The sequence below is a fragment of the Pipistrellus kuhlii genome, unplaced genomic scaffold (assembly GCF_014108245.1).
Source record: "Pipistrellus kuhlii isolate mPipKuh1 unplaced genomic scaffold, mPipKuh1.p scaffold_m20_p_11, whole genome shotgun sequence".
NCBI lineage: Eukaryota > Metazoa > Chordata > Mammalia > Chiroptera > Vespertilionidae > Pipistrellus > Pipistrellus kuhlii.
The window spans coordinates 25,617,305-25,635,512 of record NW_023425416.1 but is presented as its reverse complement, the minus strand read 5'-3'; the positions used below and the strand labels follow the sequence as shown (position 1 = coordinate 25,635,512).

Here is an 18,208-nt window from a genome sequence, read left to right as displayed (position 1 = left end):
TTGTCCCAGAGGCTGGCACTGAGGACAGAGTCGGCTCTGGGAATCCCATCCCCAGTTGGGGGCTGCTCTCACGTGTGCTGGGATCTGGCCCCAGGGCACTGCTGCGGAGCCTTGTGTGATAGCCAGGGCCTGTGAGGGTCGCCTGGCTTCCCCACCCAGCTTCCTGCTCAGCCTCCGAGTCCCCAGGCTTACCCTGGCCCTTCCAGGGCTCTAGCTCCGCTGCCTGTGCCCTGCAGATACTGGGTGGCCACCGCATCGCTCCAGTCCTGTCACAGGGTCTCGGCCTTTAGCCTCAGAGGCACTCCCCCCCGTTCTGAGTGCCCTGTGCCCAGCACTTGGCAGGAGCCACCGGCAGGACTCGGCTCCTGAGAGCACTGCCTTTCCCTCCCCCACCCCAGCCACCACCCGGGGGAGGGCTGGCTGCAGGCAGTTGGCTGCCCTGTCCGTGGGGAAGAGACCTGGCAGAGGGCGGCAGGAGCAGAGCAGTGGCAGAGGGGTGGGCCCTGTGTTCCCCTCCTTCACCTCCCTGGGTGTCATGGGACCAGGTGATGCTCAGAGTCACGGTCATCACGGGCAGAGCTGGGGATGTGCATGGAGCCTGGGTGCAGGGGCCTGGGTCAATGTCTGTCAGAGCCAGGAGGGAGACCCTATCCGGGTGAGGCAGGGCCCGGGCTGGTTTCCCACCTTCCTCTTCCCGACCTTCCTCTCCCGCCCCTTTCAGCTACATCGGGGACTGCGAGATCAGCGTGGAGCTGCAGAAGATACAGGCTGGTGTGAACGGGATCCAGGTGAGTGGGGCCCGATGGTGCTGCCCCCACTCCTGTCCCAGGGGAAGGGGTGGGGGTGGGGGTTAAGCCAGGGAAAACACAGGCTCATCCTGGAGCAGGCTGCCAAAGGGGGTGGTGAGCCAAAACCGGTTTGGCTCAGTGGATAGAGCGTCGGTCTGCGGACTGAGGGGTCCCAGGTTCGATTCCGGTCAGGGGCATGTACCTTGGTTGCGGGCACATCCCCGGTAGGGAGTGTGCAGGAGGCAGCTGGTTGATGTTTCTCTCTCATCGATGTTCCTAGCTCTCTATCTCTCTCCCTTCCTCTCTGTAAAAAATCAATAAAATATACTTAAAAATAAATAAATAGATAATTAAAAAAAGGGGGTGGTGACACCACACAGGCTGGTAATGACGGAAGAGTTCCAAGCCCCAGGTCACACGGCCAGGAAGTGACTGCTGGGCCCCCAGCCTGCAGCTCAGCCCCAGAGCCCTCAGCCCTGAGCCTGTCCCTGTCTGAGAGACTTCCGCGGCTCAGGGAGGCTGGGGCCCTGGGGATGGGGTGATGCAGACCCCGTGCTTGGAAACGGACAGATGGAGGAGGAGGAGGAGGAGGAGGAGGAGGAGGAGGAGGAGGAGGAGGAGGAGGGAGAGAAGGAGGAGGGGGAGAGGAGCTGAGGGAGCCATGCCTGGGCCTCGCTGGCAGGCCGGCCTGGGATGTGGACGAGGCTGCAGGCCCTCAGCCCAGCGCCCCCCGGGAAGGCGGTGGGGGCCAGCTCATGGCCCCTGGGGAGCTAGCCAGAGGTGGCAGGTTTCTGTTTGTGGGTGTGGCCCTGCGGTGACAGCAGGCGGTCCTGACGAGTATGGCGTGGGCATCGGGGAGACGACAGGCGTGGGCGGAGGGGGGACGGCAGGCGTGGGCATCGGGGAGACGGCAGGCTGGGCGGAGGGGGGACGGCAGGCGAGGGCGGAGGGGGGACGGCAGGCGTGGGCGGAGGGGGGACGGCAGGCGTGGGGGGGGGGGGGACGGCAGGCTGGGCGGGGGGGGACGGCAGGCGAGGGCGGAGGGGGGACGGCAGGCGTGGGCGGAGGGGGGACGGCAGGCGAGGGCGGAGGGGGGACGGCAGGCGAGGGCGGAGGGGGGACGGCAGGCTGGGCGGAGGGGGGACGGCAGGCGAGGGCGGAGGGGGGACGGCAGGCTGGGCGGAGGGGGGACGGCAGGCTGGGTGGAGGGGGGACGGCAGGCTGGGCGGAGGGGGGACGGCAGGCGAGGGCGGAGGGGGGACGGCAGGCTGGGCGGAGGGGGGACGGCAGGCAGAGGGGAGAGTCCCTCACGGAGCCCGCGGTGCCGTCCAGCTGCAGGGCACGCTGCGGATCATCCTGGACCCCCTCCTGGTGGACAAGCCCTTCGTGGGGGCCGTGACCGTGTTCTTCCTGCAGAAGCCGGTGAGCCCCCGGACGCCAGGCCGGCCTGCCAGCCCCAGGCGCTGGGCCTGAACCACGAACGGATGCCTAAGCCCCCTAGACCGGCTCTCCACATGCCCGTCCTGTGAAATGGACCGCAGCCGGAGGCGCCCGACTCGCTCTCCCCGAGACCAGGCGCCGCTCAGGGAAGCTGCAGGGCCCCCCAGGGCCTGGGCGCTGGCCACGCTGCATAACCCAGGCAGGAAAGCAGCAGGCCCGACAGCCCGGCCCGCCGGAGCCGGCGCCCTCAGCAGGCTGGGCTCTCCAGGGGGCGTGGGTGCTTGGCAGAGGGCTCTCAGTCCTGGGCTTCTGGCTCCTTCCAGACTAACAGCCCCTCTGCCTGCAGCACCTGCAGATCAACTGGACTGGCCTGACCAACCTGCTGGACGCACCGGGAATCAAGTAAGTGCCCGTGAGAGCCGCCAGCGGAGCCGGGCAGGGGTCCTGGGGCTGAGCTCAGGGCCGGTGCACAGTGGTTGCCCGCCCTCCCGGCTCCCTGTGTGAGGAGCGGGGCAAGCACCCAGCTCCCTGCCCTCTGGGGGACACGGAGGGTGGGAGTGGGAGGCTGACAGCATTGTTTGGCCTCTGTGGGCAGGCACTGTCCTCAGAACACACACACACACACACGTGGGAGAGCGGCTCTGATCCGATGGGATGTCCTAGAGGAGGCGTGGGGGCTAATGAGGCTCCTGGCGCAGTTGGTTAGCAGCTGTGACTTTAGACAAATTGCTTCACCTCTCTGGGCTCTTCCTCAGTGAAAGTGGAGCACATGTTAGAAATAAGGTGAGCCCCTGAATTCAGGGGTCCTGGTAGAACACAAAACATGCTTGGGAGCCAGGCAGCAAGGCAAACATCTTCACTTCTACGCAGAAGGGTGCTCACACATGCACACTGAGCAGGTGGTCTGCTGGGCTTCATAATCCCTGACACATGTGACCTGTCCCTTGCTCTTGATTGGAGCTCAGGCGCACAGTCTTTCGCGATTGGCTAATTCAAAGAGAAGGGGTTGGCCTTTGCTGTTTCAAGATGGCAGCCCCCAGGGAGCTGCAAGCCATGTGGCCAACATGGCGGCTGCCAGGTCACACAGTCCCAAAAGGCAGCTGTCTAAAATGCTTTTGGGCAGAAAAGGTGACTTGTTTATTCTCACACAGAGAATGAGGATGTGATGTGAGGGACCCGAGGGCTAAGGTAGAGACCACTCGCCCATGGTGGTGGCAAGGTGGGTGTGGACACATGAGTGTCCTGCTTTCATCCTGCTCACCAATGTGTGGTGAGAAGCCCGTGTGGCCGCCCCACCATGGCCACAGGCACAGGCCGCGAGCGGGAGGCGCTCAGTGGGGCACCAGTGAGGAGGAAATGGTCTGGGAAATCCCTCCTCCTGGGGCTGGCAGGGAGGGTGCTGCACCCAGAGCTGCAGGCCCCCAGCGGAGAAGGGCCCCAGCCCTCTGTGGACACAGCCCCAGCAGGGAGGGCCAGCTGGGCCAGTCGGGCATGCACCGCTGGCTCACCAGGCGTGGGCAGCTGTCCCCCACCTGCGGGGAGGAACCTTCTTTTAGGGACAGTCCCTGCTCCCCCTCTGGGGGGTGGAGTCAGCCAGAAGATGAAGAGAATATGGATGTGATGGGAGGAACCAGATGGCTAAGGTAGTGACCACTCATCCAGCATTCACTGTGCACCAGGCACTGCTCTCAGCCCTTTCCACATGTAAGTCATCCTCGTCAAACGCTGGGGGGCAGGTATGATGATCCTGGGTTTAGGGATGAGAAGACTGAGGTCCAGAGAGGTTAGCAAGTTCCCCAAGGTCACACAGCTCCTGCGAGTCTAACACAGCTTCAGGCTGGCACTCTTAGCTACCACGCTGAGGCTGTAGGCAGGGCCCACCCTGGCGCTCTGCTCCTGTGCCAGCTCCGGGGATGGCTGGAGGGATGGGCAGCCGGGGGGGAGGCAGTGCCACCTCTCACAGCTGGTCGTGCCCACCGTCCCAGTGAGATGTCAGACAGCCTGCTGGAGGACCTCATCGCCGCCCACCTGGTGCTGCCCAACCGCGTGACCGTGCCCGTGAAGAAGGGCTTGGATGTGACCAACCTGCGCTACCCTCTGCCCTGCGTGAGTGCCCGCAGCTGCCAGGGCTGAGTGCCCAGGGCCTGGAGCTGGGGATAGATGGCTGGAGGGGAATGCATTCTCACATGGGGGGGACATGGCACCTCCGGTTTATAGGGAGAAGACTGAGTCTTGGGATTGACTTGTCCAACGTCACCCATACAGGAGGGAAGGGCAAAGTCCAGGTGGCACTCCTTCCTGGATCCTGGTACCCTGTGCCCCTGCCCCAGGAGACTCAGGAGCTCCCATCCTCCTTCGGGGACATGAGGCTCCTGACTCCATCCTCGGGGGCTGCTGGGAAGGAGAATGTTTGGTAGAGCCAGGCGGGGGGCTTCCTTGGGTGCTCAGCCCACTGCTCTCCCACTCCCATTCTGGGCCCAGCTAAGGAGGCCCCTGAGGGCAGCCATGCGGCTCCGTACAGAAGGGGCCCTGGCTGCGGCCCTGAGCCTTCAGGGCTGGGGGTCGGGGCCTCGGGAAAGGAGAAAGTGCCCACTTCACCATCAGCACCAGGCAAGGCCATCAGCCTATGCAGGCCATGCAGGGTTGAGGGACTGGATCGCAAGGGACATTCAGTCCATCCTGTCGGCCTTCCCATATGGAGTGTGGGCTCCATCCCACTACGGTGAGGCAGTCTCAGACTAACAATGTGATGCCACCACCTGCGTCACAAACGCTAAAACACTCCTTGGGGTCCCACGCCAGGTATGCTGTCAAGCGGCCGCGACTTAGGCTCACCGGGAACAGTTCCTCTGTGTGTTTGGGACACCAGCTGCCCATGAATGTTTATATTGATTTATATTTTTAGGGTTTAATTTTTACCTTAACTTTACAATCATATAAAAACACTAGATGCCCGGTGCATGAATTTGTGCATGGGTGAGGTCATGGGGGGGCCACTTGGGGTTGTGAGGGCCTGGATCATGCTGGTTGGCTGCAACAGTGTGCATCATAGCCACTGGTCATTCTGGTTGTTCTGCCGTTCTGGTCGCTGGGCTTTTATATATATAGACTAGGGACCCAGTGTACGAATCCGTGCACCTTGAAAGGAACTGTGGGCCGTGAGGCTGCGCTCGCCATCAGCAGGTGTGAGTGGCAGCTACTGCCCTGATTGCCCCTCAGCAGGGGGATGTGGAGAAGCCCTGGGATATGATTGGGGCCAGCAGCTGCTGCTCACACCTGCTGATGGGGCTGAGCAATCAGGCCAATGCCGGGCACTGGCAGCGGGTGCGAGTGGCAGCTCCAGCGCCGGCAGTGGGTGCAAGCAGGGCTGGCACCGACAGCAAGTGCGAGCACCAATCAGGACCGCAGCACGCAGGAGCAAAGAATTTTCAGTAACCTCCAGAGGCTCGCCCCGATGACAGTGACTGGCGCCCCCACTCAGTTGCTCCACCATCCTGCTGCGGGCGATGCCCACCACGTTCCACATATGCCCCCTGGTGATCAGTGTGCGTCATAGTGACCAGTTATTTGGTTGTTCTGCCATTCGGACTACTTACTTATTAGCCTTTTATTATATAGGATGAGCATGCTTCCAAAGTGCAATATAAAGAACAAGTTATATTTTAAGAAGTCTGGCTTCTAGCCCTTGTCCCTCCCCCTACTCTACACCTTCTCCCTGGAAGTAGTGGTTTCTCTCCTCCTCTCCCCCCACACACTATTTTTCACTGTTTTCTAAGATGGCTGATACGCCCCTGTGTTGATGCCTGCTTACCTGTCCTCAGAACCCCTTTCCTCGGTGGACGGCCGCATAGCACTTCCCCGCCTTGCTGTGTCAGTCCGTGTCCTGGGGATCTCTCCCTGACTGTGTGGATGGAGCCCTCATTCTGAGGGCCACCTGGTTGCTCCACGTGCAGACGTGCTGCACGAATTTTATCGGTTCCTCACTGACACACAGTTGTGTCTTATGTTTTTCTGGGACAAACAGGCTGTTGGGACGTGTTTATAGTATGGCTTTAGGGCTAGAAAATGGGATGGTTGGGTCCAAGGGAAAAACGTACGTACTTACTAATATTTAAAAAGAAATAGTTCCAGGCAGGAAGGCTACTCTTCCCAGTCCTTGGCTCTTAGGACATAGCCTGGGGAGGGGGCTGGGGAGACAGTGCTGGGACTTTTAGGAGGGCAGGGACCCCCTGCCAGCAGCAAGCAATGCCCGCGGGCTGTATACACCTGGGCAGAGGGAAGAAATGACCCTGGAGGTCAGTCTGCATGCCGGTTACAGATGGGAAACCTCAGGAGGCTCGGTTTGCTGTGGTTTTCGTCATGGGCGGCAGCGGCTGCCGTGGATCAGCCAGTCCCAGGGCAGGTGGGGAAGGCAGGAGTGTGGGCGGGGCACTGAGACGCAGTGGACAGAGCTCTGGGCCTGCCCTCACACGCTGCGTGGCCTTGGCCAGGAGGCCGCCGTCTCTGGCTGCTGTCTCCCCACCAAGACCGAGGAGAGGGTGAGGTGGCTGGGTGGTGTCTGATGGCTCTGGCCCGGGTTTGCGGGCCTTGGGGGCTGGCACAGCGATGAGCCCTGCGCTGGGCCTTTTCCAGGGGGTGATCCGAGTCCACCTGCTGGAGGCGGAGAAGCTGGCCCAGATGGACCACTTCCTGGGGATCCGAGGCAAGTCAGACCCCTACGCCAAGGTGAGCATTGGCCTGCAGCACTTCCGCAGCAAGACCGTCTACAAGTGCCTGAGTCCCACCTGGAACGAGGTGTTTGAGGTGAGGGGCCCCTTGGCCACCACAGCCACCTGGATGTCCTGCGGGCTCCACGCTGGGCCGCGCTGGGGGCAGGCGGGAGGCCTGGCCCTCATGTCTGTGGGGCGGCACTGGCCAAAGGAGTGGGCCTTGGGGACGGGCAGAATGGTCTGCGTGATTCCTCTTCCCAAACCCTCCGCGTTCCCAGAGGTGGGCTGTCGTGGCCCCGGACGGACAGCTTATAGAGGAGCTTCCATATCCTTTCCCCCAGTCAGCTTCGTTGGAGGCTTTCATATCTAAGTGAGAGAAAACCTCGGGGCACCTCTGCCCAATCCTGTCGGCCAGAGCCAGACCCCAGAGGCTGAGGCTCTCCCTTAAGCTTAACCACACCCCTGCTCCGAGAAGGAGGCCCGCCGCCTGGGAAGGGCCCTGGAAGCTGCCAAACCTGCCAAGCACACCCAGCAGCTGCTGTGTCCTGGGCACCACCCCGCATGGGCCTGCACTCGCCTCTCCTCTCCCCACCTGCAGGGGGCGCCTCTCACAGGAGGGTTTCCTGGGCACCTGCCCGGGCTCCCGCTGGCAGCTTGGCGCTGGAACCTGGCTCCCCAGGGGTCATGGATGAGTCTGCTTCATCCGCTGCCATGGCCTGCGGGTCACGTCACCCCTTCCCTTCCAGTTCTTAGTGTACGAAGTCCCTGGGCAGGACCTGGAGGTGGACCTGTATGACGAGGATACTGACAGGGACGACTTCCTGGGCAGGTGAGGAGGGCTGCGGGCCTGGGGCGCTGGGCCTTCTATCTCGGGGCCTCCCGCACCTCCTCCACCGTGTCTCCTGAGTGTTCCTCCCTGGACTCTGGGCCCAAGGGACACAGAGAGGACCCACGGTTCATGTACCACAGGCCCCGTTTTCTCACTAATGTACCCAGAGTCCCCATTTCCGGTAGGGGGCAGGGGCAAAGCTGACATGGATGTCAGGGAAACCTGGCCACTCACTCGGGGCCAGAACACAGAAACCCAGGGCGCGTGAAGACGGACACGGCCTGGCTGGGGCTGCCTGTCACGCTGCCCACTTCCGGGTCCCCTAAACACATTACCCGGAAGTGTTAATGGAGAACAGAGGTGGCAAAGCAAGAGCCTGACACCAGCGTCCAGCCTCAGAGGACCCTGGCCGAGTATTTGGGTAAACTCGCCGTCGCCAAACGAGAGGATATTCTGCAGCTTTAAACCCTGAGCAGGATCTGCGTTGACCTGGAGAAAGTCCGTTTTGCAGTAGGCAGAGAGGCAGGTGGGAGTGACCGTGCAGTTTGAGTCACCTTCCCAGGGGGACCCATGTGTGTACATGTGTGTACATGTTCATGTACATAGCAGTCTGCTCACACTGCTGGTCCCAGAGGGCTGGGATTGGGAGGTGGAAACAAATTTTACAAGAAGCTGCACACTCCTGTGTTGTTCAGCCTGTTTCCATGAACACAGAATTTTAGAAAGTCTGAACAAAACAAAGTGGGACCTGACAGCCTAAGAAATAGTTCAGAAGCAAGTGTTGCTCATCTTTTTTTCTCACCTTAGTAATTTTTATAGTGTACTGCAGATTTGAAGTGTGGCTTATGGTTCCTATGTTTTTGTAATTGATTTCAAGTGGGTTTGGAGCTCAAACACACTTCCGACAGTTACATGCAATTAATTTCCCCTCTGGTTTGAGTCGGGATAGCTGGGAGGCACACTGAGAATGTGGGTGTTACCTTTTCCCACACATGCCTGCATGATCCTGTGGAAGGCACTGGGCAGTTCTGGAAATGGAGAGGCATTTGGGGTTGTTACAGTGACCGTGGGGAGTGGAGCCATGGCGTTTAGAGGGCACCTGACAATTCCACTCAAATGCCAGTATACCATCACTGAGAATTCAGAGCCGATGTGCCCAGCATTATCTGCTTATTCCCCTCTGGGGTGGAAGCCACCTGCCTCTGGGGCAGCATGCCCGGATGGCTGAGACAGTCCTTCCTCCTCGAGCTGAGAGCGCCTTCCCGTTGACCCCCCGGCATGAGTAAGATCCTGGGTGCTGAGGGCGCGCTCAGGTATTTGAGCCCAGATTCCAGGGGGCCCGCCACACCGCTGCTGCCTGCCTCCTCGGAGCTGAGCTGACCCCTCCCTGTGTATTCCAGCCTGCAGATCTCCCTCGGGGATGTCATGGCCAACAGAGTGGTGGATGAGGTAGAGTGCGGCAGCCCCTCCCGCGGACAGCTCTCGCAGGTCGCCTCAGCCCAGCTGGCCTCTGAAATGGGCCCCTCCCATGCTGAGCCACACATACTGGTCTTCAGGGGCAAGACACAGATGGGTCCAGGGGACCCTCCAAGGCCTGGGTTGGAAGGAGCGTCCCTGGAATGCCCAGCCCAAGGACCTCCAGCAGGGGATGGTCACTGCAGGGCTGGGCCTGGGTAGGAGGGCTTTTCCATCCCAAAGTGCAGCCCTTCCTCCTAAACCACATGTCCCAGTCCCTCAGCCAGTCTGGGCTGCTTCCCCTTTTCCCGGAGCCTCTACTGGGCCCGCAGGGTCCCAGACCGGAGCTGCCTGCAGAGGGCCGGTAGCACCTCCTTGGCCCCAGCCCCAAGCTCTCCTTTCCCGCCTCACCTCCCCACAGTGGTTTGTCCTGAATGATACCACCACCGGGCGGCTGCACCTGCGGCTGGAGTGGCTTTCGCTGATCGCTGACCCTGAGGCTCTGACTGAGGTGAGTGCAAGGTGTTGGGGCTCCCTAACAGAAAGCGGGGCTGGTCACGTGCAGGCTGAGCCCCCAGATCTTAGTCTCCAGGCCAGCTCCCGGGCTCGGTCTTCTCTCCCTCTCCTCCTCCCCTCTGAGCATCTCAGCCTCCTTCAGGGAAGCTGGGATCCTTAAACCTGCTGGTGCCTATCAGCCCAGACTGCAGGAAAGACCACAGCCTAGTTCTGTGTCTGACTTGCACCTATCATGCTGCAGTTGGAGTCTCAGCGCTAAGAGAAAAGCTAGGTTGTGAGGGACCTCCTGGCCAGCTGGAGGGCAGGGCCTGGCTTCCCTCCACGGTACACCTAATGAGGTCTGTCTGCTTGCAGGACCACGCTGGCCTTTCCACCGCCATCCTTGTGGTCTTCTTGGACAGCGCCTGCAACCTGCCGGTGAGTGGTGTGGTCAGTGTCCCACACCCTGCCTGCCTTGTGCCCGCTCCTTCCTAATGCTCACTTGAAACGGAAATGTCTTCTTGTGCTGCAGAGAAACCCTTTTGAGTACCTGAATGGTGAATATCGAGCCAAAAAGCTCTCCAGATTTGCCAAGGTGAGTGTGTGTGCGGCTGAAAACCTGAGGGCAAGTCAGATCTCCTTTTCTCCAGAGTAACCCAGCCCCATGCTTTCCGGGACAGTCTGCGCACACAGCCTAGGTTTGGCAAAGGGCTGTCCTTGTCAAATTCCCTGGTGCCAAGCACTGGGCTTGGCAACTCATCCCCCACTCATGGTGTCCGTGAAATAGGATGACCATGTTCAATCTTACTGCCATTTTATTATACAAATAGACCCAGAAGGTTGAGTGCGTGGGTCACACATTAAGGGAGGAGCTGGAACTTGAATCCACGCGGTGTGCCTGTACCAGCCAGCTCACTGTTCCCTTAGGCCCCCGGGGTCAGCCTGTCCAGGTGCCTGCACAGACGGCCGCCAGGGTCCTGCCAGAGGGAAGCAGCTGGCTGGCCACAGGCCCCATTGACGCTCCTGAGGGCTGGGAGGTGGGGGGAGGGTGTGGCATCTTGAGCTGACACTGATGGTGCCACCCCCATTGTTGTGATTTGCCCCCTCACAGAATAAGGTGAGCAGAGACCCTTCTTCCTATGTCAAGCTATCTGTAGGCAAGAAGACGTACGTGAGCAAGGTAAGACAGCTTGGTGTGTAGCCACGGGACACGCAAATGGGGGCCCCAACCCTTCTCAGGGGAGAAGAAAAAGACAAGGGAATTAGCTTACACTCAATACCAAGCAGGTGCCAGGACACATTCTAGACTCTTTACATTTTATTTAATCTTCAAAGTAACCTCACATAGTTCAAGAATCTGAGGGTGAGAGATCACTGACTTACCCAAGGGCACATGCTAGAAAGCAGCAGAGCTGGGGTTCAAGTTTAGGCATGACTCTACATCCCTTGTACCACCCCGCTTCCCAGTCCAGCAGCAGAAACCTGCCCTCCAGAACGAGCATGATGCTAGGACTCTCAGCCCCTGTAACACTTCTTGGCAAAGCTCTCCTTGCTTATGAGTCTGGCTACCCTGCCCTAATGCCCCCACAAGCGAGTATGGGTCTGATCATGGGCAGAGGTCCCTGGGGGCCGGAGAGAGAGCACAGGGTGTCCTGCTCTGCCCAACCAGACCCTTTAATGATCTCTCTTCTTGTCCCCAGACCTGTCCCCGCAGCAAGGACCCTGTGTGGAGCCAGGTGTTCTCCTTCTTTGTGGGCAATGTGGCATCGGAGCAGCTGCATCTCAAGGTTTGCTGGCAGCTGGGCTGTTGGGTCAGAGCTAAGAGGTGTCTAAGCCAGGGGGGTGGGAGCTCGAAGTGCATCACGAGCCGGTTCCCCGGCCATAGTCAGCCCCGCCTGAGGCTTCCCACAAGCGGTGTGGTCTGATCCTGTGTGTGGGAGAGGCAGGCCCCACATCTCAGGGAGGCTGTGCCCAAGATCACTGGGTAAGAGGCGGCGGGCACACCCCTCAGGTCCCTCGGCTCTCCCTGTGAACGTCTTTGGTTGTTACCGCACCCAGAGTGGCCTGTGTGAAATCTACTCAGGACATTACCATGTGTTTATTTTCACAAAAGATCTGTGCAAGAGTCAATGGAGGCTTAAACGACGACTTGTCTGAGACCTTGGGGGTCCCAGGGCCTCAGCCTGGCGTCCCCTCATGGAGCAGCACAGCTCACCAGCCCTGAAAGCCCCAGGCCCGCTGTCTCTGACACACTTGCCTTATATAGCCCATGGCTGCCTCTACCCTGAGTCCCTCACTTCCTGATGAGGCAGGGAGCAGGCCTGCTCCCATTCCTGGTTTTCAGAACAGGACCAGAGGCCCATAGCAGCACAGTCCATGCTTACAGAAGTGAATTCAGAGTTGGCTGGGCCCAGAGGGTGGTGATTCTCCTGCTTTGTGACTGGCCTGTTGCGCAGGTACTGGATGACGACCAGGAGTACGCGCTGGGAGTGCTGGAGTTGCCCCTGTGCCAGATTCTCCCCTATGCGGACCTGACCCTCGAGCAGCGCTTCCAGCTGGACCACTCGGGCCTGGACAGCCTCATCTCCATGAGGCTGGTGCTTCGGGTAAATCTCTCCCTTTCCTCCCCTCCACGAGGACGGGACGGAGCCCTGTGCAAGGTAGATGGCCCCAACACTAAGTACTTGCTCTATGTTGGGAAGAAGCTAGGAGATGGATTCCTCTTTTCCATAGTCTTGGAATATTATCGGCCATTACCTCTTCAAGTATTGCCTCTCCCATTCTTTTAATCCTTCCAGAACCCCTTCCATGCTGAATCTTCTCATCTTCATATTTTCTATCTTTTTATCTCAGTGCTATATTCTAATTTCTTCAGCTCTATCTTCCAGTCCACTAAACCCTTCTTTGGCTATGCCTAATCTGATCTTTAACCTGTCCATGGTCTTCAAAGGCTATTTTTCACCTCTAACTTTATTATCTTTTCATGTTTATTTCATCTTTAGTCATTTAAAAATAGTTATAAGGCATGTCTGTTGATGCTTTTTCATGACGACTCATTTCTGTGTTTGGCAACTTGGGTTGAAACCTGGTCAGTGTTCCCTTGTGAGCTGGGCTGAGGGTGTTCACTTCCAAGAACCTCAGGGGCACTACAAAGACGGGCTCTTTTTTATGTTAACGTATGTGTGGGTTTTTAGAGAAAGAGGGAAAGAGAAACATCAATTTTTGTTCACTTATTTATACATTCATTGGCTGACTCTTGTATGTGCCCTGACTGGGGATTGAACCTGCAGCCTTGGCATATTGGAACAATGCTCCAACCAACTAAGCTACCCAGCCAGGGCCTATGTTCATTTTTAACTCTGGGTTTCAAGACATCATAGATAGTGAGACAGATGCCCTATTGTTAGAAAATATTTAATTTCCCCCCAGCTGAGACGGACACATGTCCTATCATTAGTTTATCCTAGGCCAGTGGTCGGCAAACTCATTAGTCAACAGAGCCAAATATCAACAGTATAACGATTGAAATTTCTTTTGAGAGCCAAATTTTTTAAACTTAAACTTCTTCTAACGCCACTTCTTCAAAATAGACTCGCCCAGGCCGTGGTATTTTGCGGAAGAGCCACACTCACGGGGCCGAAGAGCCGCATGTGGCTCGTGAGCCACAGTTTGCCGACCATGGCCCTAGGCTACTTTTTCACTAAAGAGTTCCCACCTTCATAGGTTCACTCCCCATCCCACATTGGCCAAGGCCTCTTTTCCTAACCCCGTGGATTCCAAGGTTGATAAATGACCCTCAGAAAGCTTAACCTTTATTTTTTAGTTTTTTCCCCCACCCCCTCACTTTTTTTTTTTTTTTTCTTTTTTTAGCTCTAGGGATTTTATTGTGATTTTGGCTATTTAAAAGGATATTTTATTGAACCATTCTTAGCAAGATGTTTTTCAGAGTATTTTAACCACCATATTGCTGGAAATGGAAACCCTTAGGAAGGGTTTTGATAAGTAATAAATGAAGGGAAAAGAGGAAATGCAATGGCTGAAGTTTGAAAATTTGGTGCTAGGACTACAGAGGTAAGTCTGGATAGAACACATTTTGGGGAAAGTAATGGTGAATAGGTGACAGTTGGAAAACGGCCATGTCCAGAAGGTAGCTGGTGATGTGTGTGAAGGTTAGGGTGAGGGAAGCCTCTGCACAGAGGGAAACTGCATGCTGAGAGTGCAACTGTCCTGCAGCCAGTGTGAGTACAGCAAGGAGGGACGGGACTGCATCTTCATGAAGACCCACTGTGAGGCAGGAGAAGAAAGACAGAGGCCGAAGGAGGTTAAGGAAAACATAGTCTGGAGAGAAAATTTCATTGGATTGGGCGGTCAGGAAGGAACTGGGAGTTTTGAAAAAAACTTTTCCTCCCAGAAAAAAAAGAAGGAACCATTTCCCAGAGGTTAAGGGGAGAGTGAAATGGAAGTGGTGGGCCCAGCCCATAAACAACCCTTTCGTTTGCTTGCAGTTCCTACGTGTGGAAGAACGGGAGATGGGAAGCCCATACACGGGACCTGACGCCCTAAAGAAAGGCCCTCTGTTTGTTAAGAAGGTGGCCACCAATGAAGGCCCCAAAGACCCACCCCAGGGAGAGGGGCCTGCAGACTTGCCATGCCCCCCAGACCCTGCTTCTGGTACCAAGGAAGCCTCCAAGAGCACAACAGCCACCAGCGCCACCACTGCTGCCACCGAGCCCACACCCCAAGCGCCGGACCCAGAGCCGAAAGGCAAGGACAGTGCCAAAGGTTTCTGTGAGCCCGTGGGGGAGAAGAAGAGTTCGGCCTCCATCTTCCTGACTGTCCCCGGCCCCCACTCTCCAGGGCCCATCAAGTCACCCAGACCCATGAAGTGCCCTGCCTTCCCGTTCGAATGGCTGCCCGCGGGGCTGGCTCCCAGCATGTCCTCACTCAACTCCCTGGCCACCTCCTGCTTTGACCTGACAGATATCAGCCTCAACATTGAGTATGCATTTCTTTGCTTAATCTTTTCTAAGATCACCTGCATGAAAATAACTCCCTGGATGGAAAAGTAGATATGAACTTGCTTTTCTGTTCCAGTTCTGGTTTTTCACAGAATGGCTTCACAAGAGGCAGCATAGTGTGGTAGAAAGAACCCAGGATGTGGAGGAAGTGGGGGGAGAGGGAGCAAGTGAAGCACATGTGCACCCAATAGTCTACATACAGAACAGTAAATAGACCCTGGACTTTGGTTGTAACATCAGAAACCTTTCCTGAGTTCTGAAGAGTTATGCAGAGATAACATGGAATTATGTAATCAATGACTGCCACTTAAAGTGTTTATTGTGGTATCGGATAGTGCATTATTTAATTCGATTTTCACAATAACCCTATGAAATAGAACTTACTATCCTAAAAGGGAAATAACTCACCCAGGATCCCACAAGCAATCTCGCTGTAAGGCAGGTCCCACTGCAGGGCTCATGCTCTTCCTATGGTAAAGTGGGATAATTATACATGAATGAGGGATGGAACTGACTTCCAACTGGAGAATTTTTAAATTAACCCGTATTCCGAAAGCAGGACATGCTCTGTCTTGGGGAGAGAGGCCAACACCTGTAAAGGCAAAAGCAGTGTCGAGCCCTTTTTTTACAGGGGCAGGGATTTCAGGCCGCGGAGGCTGGGCGAGATCCAGCTCACCGTGCGCTACGTGTGTCTGCGGCGCTGCCTCAGCGTGCTCATCAACGGCTGCAGGTAAGGAGGCCGGGCCAGGAACGGTCCTTTGGGAGCGTCAGGTGGCCAAAAGGAGTGGGAGCACTTGGAGCAGTGCAGAGATGGCAGCCCCAAGACAGACAGTACAGTGGGAACGAGTGAGGTTTGAAAGCTGTCCTGCTGTGAGTGACAAGGTCCTCAGAGGTGTTGACGAGCTCAAGCCAAGGGCTTTGCTCAGAAGCACGCGCTGCCAAACTGCCCGGGGTAGTGGAGTCAGTGCATTTTCCCACCTTCCTTTAGATGGAAAGTACTTAGCTGTACTCCAAACTAGACAAAAACTTACGTTGTCAAAGCCATGCATCTGATGTTCTGTCCTCCAAATTCTACAGGCTTTTGCTTTGTTGGTCATTTAGACTCCTGGGCATTTTTATCCTCAAGGCTGCCTAAAGCTGAATAGCTAGTACAGCTTTCTCCAAATGAGTGTTTTCAATGTTTGAAAACCAGGACCTTTTTTCTTTAATGTCTTTGAAACCAAATCAGAAACCTGACACGCTGTACCAGCAGTGGCGTTGATCCTTATGTCCGTGTCTACTTGTTGCCAGAAAGGAGGTGGGCAAGTCGTAAGAAGACCTCAGTGAAGCGGAAGACCGTGGAACCCCTGTTCGATGAGACGTAAGTGGTCCAGTCGGCCTGCCTAGAGTGCCTCACCCATTCAGGTACTTGCTGAGCAGCTGCTGTGTGCCTGGCAGTCTGAAGGGCTGGATTGAACAGGACAACATGGTGTATGACTTCATGAAGCTTCTCTATAGCAGTGTATCCCAAACTTTTGACACATGTGTACCCTTCTATAATTTTCATAACTCTGAGTGCCCCTCATACTCATGAGAACGTAGAATTAGGCGCAGCTAAGCACAGTGCAGTGCATATCCCCACCAAACTCTTCCCGTACCCCTGGGGGTATGCGTACCACACTTTGGGAAACACTGCTTTAGTGGAAGAAAAGGACTGCCAGGGCAGTTTAGCAAAACAGCCGACGACTATTCTTGGTCACAGGAACTGAAGTGTTCCTGATTATGTAATGTTCCATACCTTTAAATGAAGCCTCTTTGGCAGGAAAAGGATTTTAATCTGGTTAAATATGTTTTCTTTGAATCTGTTTTAGAGCAAAAAGTTAGTTAAAAATAAGCATAACATTTTCTCTAAGGCAAGTTATTTGGCCTCTGTTCCCTCATACAGCAAAGCATAGGTGACAGGTGAAACAGATAACTCAATACTTGGTCCACCCACGTACTTGGAGGACCTGCTTGTTTTCGAGGGCTTTGTGGCAGTCTTATCCATTCTTGATTTCAAGTTGGCCTCAAGGTGCAGAAATAAAAATGTCACCATTGCTTCCTTCTTCAAAATCCTGAGAAGACATTTCTAGCCAGCCAAGGAAGATACAGTATACCTGATAGTTTTGGTTTCCTCTTATCTTGGAATAACTACCCATTTTTGCTTCTACTTCCCTTGTCTTTGGGATCAAGTTCCCAAAGACCCTGTGAGACCAAGGTCCATAAATTTAGTGTCTTTGTTTTCTATGTATCTTATTGTTTCAGGTCTTTAATCCATTTTGAGTATATGCTGTCAGCAGTCTAGTTTCATTCTTTTGCATGTGGCTTTCCAGTTTTCTTAGCACCATTTATTGAAAATAATTTTCTTTCTCCATTGTGTGTTTAAGGCTCCTTTGTAAAAAAATTAGTTGCTCATGTGTGTGGGTTTATCTCTGGGCTCTCAATTCTGTTCCATTGGTCTGTGTCTGTTTTTTGTCATTACCATACTGTTGATTACTATAGCTTTGTAGTATAATTTGAAATCGGAGTGTGCTACATTCAGTAATGCATTGGCTATTTCAGGGTCTTTTGTTATTCCATTCAATTTTTATGTGAGAAATACCATTGGGGTTGCATTAAATCTATATATTGCATTAGGTAATATGTTCATTTAATAAAGATACTTTCCATTATGTTATGCCTTCAATTTATTGCAGTTTTCAGTGTAAAGGTCCTTTACCTCTTTTGTTAGGTTTATTCCTAGGTATTTATTATTTTTGTGGCAATTGTAAATGGAGTTATTTTCTTCATTTCCCCTTCTGATATGTCACTGTTATTATATAAGAATACAACAGATTTTGTGTATTGATTTTGTATTCTATAACTTTACTATATAAAGAATAAAATACCTAGGAATAAATTTAATCAAGAAAGTGAAAGACCTGTATCTTAAAAACTACAAGACATTAATTAAAGAAATTGAAGGGAACATAAATAAATGGATAGTTTGTGCTCATGAATTGAAGAAATTAATACTACCCACAACAATCTACAGATTTAACACAATCCCTATTAAAAATCCCAGGTATATTTCATAGAAATAGAACAAACAATCCTAAAATTTGCATGAAACTATAAAAGACCCAAAGCAACCTTAAGAACAAAGCCAGAGGCATCATTGCTCAATTTCAATGATATTACAAAGCTACAGTAATCAAACAGAAAGGTATTGGCATAAAAACAGACACATAGATCAATTGAACAATAGAAAATGCAGAAATAAACCCATACATATATGATCAACTAATAGTCAACAACAGCACCAAGAACACAAAGCTCAGTAGTCCGATAACTTAAGAGGCAAACAGGCTCTTGACACTTCCAGGACAATGATTATGTAGAGAGTGATGCACTGCGTATCTGCCATGAGCCAATACTGTTCTAAAAGCTATTCTCAATAGTCTATATCTTCTGTTT

The 18,208-nt window shown here is 54.7% G+C and overlaps 2 protein-coding genes across 21 annotated transcripts in view; one reads left to right on the top strand and one right to left on the bottom strand.

Annotated features, from left to right (window-relative positions):
• ESYT3 (extended synaptotagmin 3) overlaps nt 1-18,208 on the top strand; it is an 85,161-nt gene that overhangs the window by 21,342 nt on the left and 45,611 nt on the right. For 8 of the 20 annotated variants that reach the window (XR_006741126.1, XR_006741128.1, XR_006741129.1 and 5 more), the window contains 16 exons: nt 722-788; nt 2,121-2,210; nt 2,575-2,630; nt 4,214-4,334; nt 6,861-7,031; nt 7,684-7,766; nt 9,167-9,215; nt 9,643-9,732; nt 10,092-10,154; nt 10,249-10,311; nt 10,828-10,896; nt 11,417-11,503; nt 12,173-12,322; nt 14,222-14,715; nt 15,366-15,464; nt 15,963-16,094. Coding sequence is in view for 10 of the 20 variants with exons in the window: in XM_036431307.2 (XP_036287200.1) it covers nt 722-788; nt 2,121-2,210; nt 2,575-2,630; nt 4,214-4,334; nt 6,861-7,031; nt 7,684-7,766; nt 9,167-9,215; nt 9,643-9,732; nt 10,092-10,154; nt 10,249-10,311; nt 10,828-10,896; nt 11,417-11,503; nt 12,173-12,322; nt 14,222-14,715; nt 15,366-15,464; nt 15,963-16,094 (1,884 nt within the window). In the remaining 10 variants the exon portion in view is untranslated. Of the gene's footprint in view, nt 1-721; nt 789-2,120; nt 2,211-2,574; nt 2,631-4,213; nt 4,335-6,860; nt 7,032-7,683; nt 7,767-9,166; nt 9,216-9,642; nt 9,733-10,091; nt 10,155-10,248; nt 10,312-10,827; nt 10,897-11,416; nt 11,504-12,172; nt 12,323-14,221; nt 14,716-15,365; nt 15,465-15,962; nt 16,139-18,208 lie in introns of all 20 variants that reach the window. The other 12 variants (XR_006741133.1, XR_006741134.1, XR_006741132.1 and 9 more) reach the window with 11 other exon arrangements.
• Nucleotides 15,177-18,208, bottom strand: part of CEP70 (centrosomal protein 70) — a 57,480-nt gene continuing 54,448 nt past the window's right edge. The window contains exon 19 of the mRNA XM_045579251.1: nt 15,177-15,202. Within this exon, the coding sequence (XP_045435207.1) occupies nt 15,192-15,202 (11 nt within the window). The 3' untranslated portion in view covers nt 15,177-15,191. The remainder of the gene's footprint in view (nt 15,203-18,208) is intronic.